Source organism: Microtus ochrogaster, unplaced genomic scaffold (assembly GCF_000317375.1).
Source record: "Microtus ochrogaster isolate Prairie Vole_2 unplaced genomic scaffold, MicOch1.0 UNK1, whole genome shotgun sequence".
In the NCBI taxonomy this organism is placed as follows: domain Eukaryota; kingdom Metazoa; phylum Chordata; class Mammalia; order Rodentia; family Cricetidae; genus Microtus; species Microtus ochrogaster.
The window spans coordinates 34,814,271-34,819,490 of NW_004949099.1; the positions used below are offsets into that span (position 1 = coordinate 34,814,271).

The window sequence follows — 5,220 nt, forward strand, 5'->3', positions numbered from 1 at the left end:
TCCAGGACAGCCAGGGCTACAATAGTGAGACCCTGTCTTGGAGGGAAAAAAAAAGTCCTTACTGAGAGGACACGAGGCACAGAGGTAAAGTAACTGGTATGAGGTCAGACTGCAAGAGACACACAGGAAGGACCAGATCCATCCCTCCTGAAATGCTACCCAAGGGTCATTCTATAGCTACTGAAGCTGCGATCTTCTTCAGGAAGTCGTGGCAAAGGCCAGGCTGGGACTTGATGCCTGTGACCTGGACCACAGCCTGGCACACAGGATTCCCTGAGGCGGATGCCCCAACAGCCCCTTGTCTGTGATACATCTCCTTCCTATCAAGCCCAACCCTCCTGGCGGAAAACCAGCTGCACAGCTTCATCCACATCATGAACGATGTGGGAGGCCTCTAGGAGCTCCGGACTGAAGCTGAAGTCTCGGTGGCCATGGAATAGAAGCTGCGCCCCTTCAGAGCCTGGGTCCTGAGAATTGTGTATGCCCGTGCATACCAGGATGGAGACACAGCTCTGGATTGTTGAAGGCTGCCGCTTCTGCCGTCCACCAGTTTCACGTTCCTCCTCTCCACGCTTTGCCATTTGCAGGTGCTGGTTGAACAGGTTGGCGCCATAGACATCAGATACAGGGTTATCACTGGTAGGGCAGCAACACCGAAAAGAAAAGAGGAGAAAACCCAAAGTTAATGTGGCAAAGCCACGAGGGCAGAGATCAGCCTGGGAGGGGGTGTGACTCAGCTGCAGGGAGGCCAGGGGAGTGTGGGCAGATGAGCAGAGGAAGCCGGAGATGGAGACAGGAGGGCTTACCCTATAGCATAGAGCTTCCTGACGGGGGCAGACCAGCCCCGCCTCTCAGCCTGCTGCCTCATCACGTCCTCTGCGTACTTGTAAGTGAGGATGCTGGGTTTGCCCATCAAGCCCTCATACTTCAGCTCCTTGCCCGTTACTTTCCGGTAGATGGCTTCCAGGCAGAGCAGAAAGGTGCCGTGACCAAACCTGCCCAAGAAGAAATCTCAGCAATCCAGTCTTCAGGCCACTGGCCGTTCTCCAAGCGGTCTGTGCGCCCGACCTGAATTCCCCTCCCTGCAGCCATTGCGCATGAAGAAAATGAGGCAAGAGCAGGCAATTTTCCCAGGGTAGTAAGCTAGGGTCAAAACCTGATAGCCTCACCCCCAAACCTTACGTTGGTTTTTTTGTGCTGTGACCAGCAGAGGACAACTGTATGGAGTCAGTTCTCTCTTTCACCTTTACATGGGTCCTAGGATCACACCCATCTCACCAGGCCCCTAAGACTGGATGTTATTCTACAGCCTCCGGCGCATCCTTCCAGTGGCACATACTGACCACTAGGTGGAAAGAGCATGCCCACCGGTCCCCTGAAGCTAGGCATGGTTGCGTGTCTAACCTACGTGGGGAAGCGCCACAAGCCGGTCAACAGAAGCACAAGTGCTGGACAGCTTTGATTCAGTGTCCTTAAAACAAGGAGGACATGCCCTTCTCTGTCCTCCTTAGGGTCTGGATCTTACATGGTCCCTAGCTGATGATACCTTGGGAGGGTGGAATTTTCAGAAAGAGGATCCTGCTAGGAAACAAGCCACTGGCAGCATGCGCCTGCCTGTCACTCTACCCCTCTGCTCCCAGCTAGCATGAGGGGAGTGGTTTTTGTACCATAATGTTCGACCCATCACAATGTTCTGGTCACCATAGGCCCCAAATCAACAGAGCCGAGATGGATCTTCCTCCTTTTAAGTTGCTAACTTCTGTATTTTGTCAGGGTTGCAAGCTAACAGCCCTACTCCACTGCTTTAGGTGGCAACCTAAAACGCTAACATGATGCTGACAGTCATTCTGGATTCTACATGAAGGAGCAAAGATTATGCTTCAGGAAGGTGTGTGTTTCCTTGATAGAGGAGAGACTGAACACAGGCCCCAGATTGCCAACCTGACTTCTTTTAATGTGTAGAGTGTTTTTGTCTTCCATCCTCAGTGCTAAGCCAAACCCTAATAGTCACTGTGCTTGGACTTACATTCAGGATCACTCTTTTACATAAGAATAACATTTTCTGGCTGGGCATGGTGATGCATGCCTTTAACGCTGGCACCTGGGAAGTTGAGAAGTGATGTGGGAATCTATGTATGCTGTGAATATGCTTTATTATTATTAGATAATAAAGAAGTTGCTTTGATCTTTGATAGGGCAGAATAGAGATAGGTGGGAAAACTAAATTGAATGCTGGGAGAAAGTAGGCAGAGTCAGAGAGAAACCATGTAGCTGCCGCAGGAGATAGACACCAGATGTTGGATGGAACCTTACAGGTAGGCCACAGCCTCGTGGTAATACACAGATTAATAGAAATGGGTTAATTTAAGATGTAAGAGCTAGCTAGAAATATGTATAAGCTAATAGGCCAAGTAGTGTTTTAATTAATACAGTTTCTGTGTGGTTATTTATGGTCTGGGCAGCCAGGAACAAACAAGCAGCCTCCGCCAACAGAGAAGCAAACAGATCTCTGTGAGTGCAGCCTTGCTTTTACAGGGAGCTCTAGGCCAACCAAGGCTAAATGATAAGACAACAAAATAACTCCATTTTCTTTTTGTTTCTTTGTTTTTATTTTGTGAAGCAAGACTTTGCTGTATCCCAGGCTGGTCTGAGGCTGATGTTAACTGTGTGTTCTTCTGTCTCTGTCTTCTCAGTGCCAGAGTTGCCGCTGTGAACCACCACATCCAGCTAACTTTGAGAGTGTTGAGTCAGGCATGGTGGCACACACCTGTAATCCCAACACTCAGGAGGCAGGTGGAGGATAATTATGAGTTCAAGGCTAGCTTGGACTACACTGAGTCACAGACAAGTCAAAGCTACAGAGTGAGACCTGTCTCCAACAATACAAAAATAATTGTGTGGAAAAAAAAAGTCTCAAGCCAGGTGATGGTGGCCACACACCTTTAATGCCAGCAGCACTCAGGAGGCAGAGGCAGGCAGATCTCTTTGAGTTTGAGGCCAGCCTGGTCTACAGAGTGAGTTCCAGGACAGGTTCCAAAACTGTCTTGGAAAACAAACAAACAAAACCAAAAACAAAACAAAAAAAATCTCAAATATGGCTTCTTTGAATGGAAAACTCATCTCAAATCTGGTCTATAAACTAGTTTTCCCCTTGTTTTTCAACTCATAGCTACATACCCAACTCCTACCTGATCCCCATCTAGAATCAACATGTCCTAACCTATGAGTAACAGAGAAAACACCAAACCTCATGCTAAAGAATACACTTTAAATACACTAGGGGAACTGAGGCAGGAAGACAACGAACTGAAGTCAACTTGAGCTCCATGGTTCGGTCCTGGCTCACAGAGAGAGAAAGAAAAGGAGAGGGGAGCATCACAGGAAGAAAGCCCTGCCTCTTCGAGGCTGTCGAGAACACTCTCTGCTGACCATGCTCAGTCTCTGGAAAACTGAGAAGACACTAGGTTCTGGAATCCCAGTCAGAGCAGCCATCAGCTGGCTTTACAACAAGGCACCCTGAGGGTCACAAAAGAGGTACTACCAGCCCGAGAAAAGGGCAGGATGCGGGTACCCACAGCTGGGTCTCAGTACTTGGCTCTACACCATGGGAATAATCCTGGTTTATAATCCCAGCTTTCCCCATCCTAGGGCTCATATACAAAGGCAATCAGAGAAGTGAGGGAACCAGTGTAGAGGGGAGAATCTTGAAAACGCACCCACTGACACACCTTAGAACTACCTATTTGATGGACGTGTTCTGAGACCAGCAGGGTAAAAAAATCACTCAACGCATCTTCATGCTCAGTAATCTGTAGTTTTAGTTTAATAATTGACAAGAAGTAACTCTTGAAAGCCCTTACTCTCAGCGACCACATTAGTGTGGTACCTACAGGGCTTATCAGGGAAAAGTCAGGGATACTGTGTTCTCACCTGGGCATCTTGGCTTCAGCCATCCACAGGAGATCCATGTTGCTAGCCAGGACAGGGAGGTGGGGATATGGAGCTGTCACCTGGCCAGTCCCAGGGTTCCCATTGCTAAGGAGGACATCCATAATCAGCTGCAGGCTTGTCTCCCAGCGGACTGGTTCCCCAAGCAGGAGGACCCCTAAAAATCAAAGGCACAGGGATAAGAAAGCAGGGCACTTGGACTGCCCTTTTGTGGTAGGAAGACCCCTCAGAGACAACAGAAGCCAGTTAGCAATACCCACCCAGAGCTACAGGCCTACTAAGGTGCACATCTGAGCAAGAGTATGGTTCCCTGAGCATCCCTGATCAAGCCACGTCCCAGGACACCCTGGGCAAACAAAGTCAGGGCCCAGCAAGGAGCACCGTAAGGGTGTCCTTTGTGTCCACTGCTGTTTCATAGAAGCAGCAAATCTCATGCTGCTGCTCCTGTTGATGGACTCTATCCACCACACCTTACCCCACAAATGCTACTATTCTCAACAGGGCCTGGCTCTCTCAGTCACATCTCTGAGCCTAAGAGCCAAGCACAACTTGGGCTGAGGGGAGCCTTGAGCTCTGATCCTAACTCAGCCAAGTTTTCTGTGGAACTGTGCCAGTTACTCACCACTAAACCTCAGTTGCCTCAACTACATTTGAAATGAAAAGGAACATGGGCCCCTGAAATATGGCTCAGGAATCAAGGGCTTGCCTAGCATGAACAAGGCCCTAAATCCCAACCCTAGCAATACAATAAATACATGAAAACTAAGGCCTGGCATGGTAGCATACGCCTAGGGCACTATTACCTGGGAGGTGGAGACAGGATGATAATTTACAGATGGTTGTGAGGTATCATCTGGGCACTGGGATTCAAACCTTACGCTGCAAGAGCATCAAGTATTCTTTATCGCTAAGCCTTACAAAATATTCTTGTACAGTTTAACAATTTTTTAAAATGATCATATAATCAAGAGACTCAGCCGGGCAGTGGTGGCGCGTGCCACTTGGGAGACAGAAGTGGGCAGATCTCTGTGAGTTTGAGGCCAGCCTGGTCTACAGAGAGTTCCAGGACAGCCAGGGCTACACAGAGAAATTCTTTCTTGAAAAACAAACAAAAAATTACCAAGAATTGTTCTCCATTTGAGACATCAATTCAGCAATGGCGATTCTGCCCACACACCTGTACTGCACCGTAGATACAGCCTGTCTCCACTGCTGGAGTGGTCCTGCCCACTCTGTACTGCACCGTAGATACAGCCTGTCTCCACTGCTGGA

General features: G+C 48.8%; 1 protein-coding gene across 1 annotated transcript in view; it reads right to left on the minus strand.

Moving 5' to 3' along the window:
• The window catches only part of Hdhd5 (haloacid dehalogenase like hydrolase domain containing 5), a 21,064-nt gene continuing 15,844 nt past the window's right edge, over nucleotides 1-5,220 (minus strand). The window contains exons 6-8 of the mRNA XM_005365142.2: nucleotides 3,931-4,105; nucleotides 807-995; nucleotides 1-636 (exon numbers count right to left, since the gene is read on the minus strand). Coding sequence (XP_005365199.1) covers nucleotides 324-636; nucleotides 807-995; nucleotides 3,931-4,105 — 677 coding nt within the window. The 3' untranslated portion in view covers nucleotides 1-323. The remainder of the gene's footprint in view (nucleotides 637-806; nucleotides 996-3,930; nucleotides 4,106-5,220) is intronic.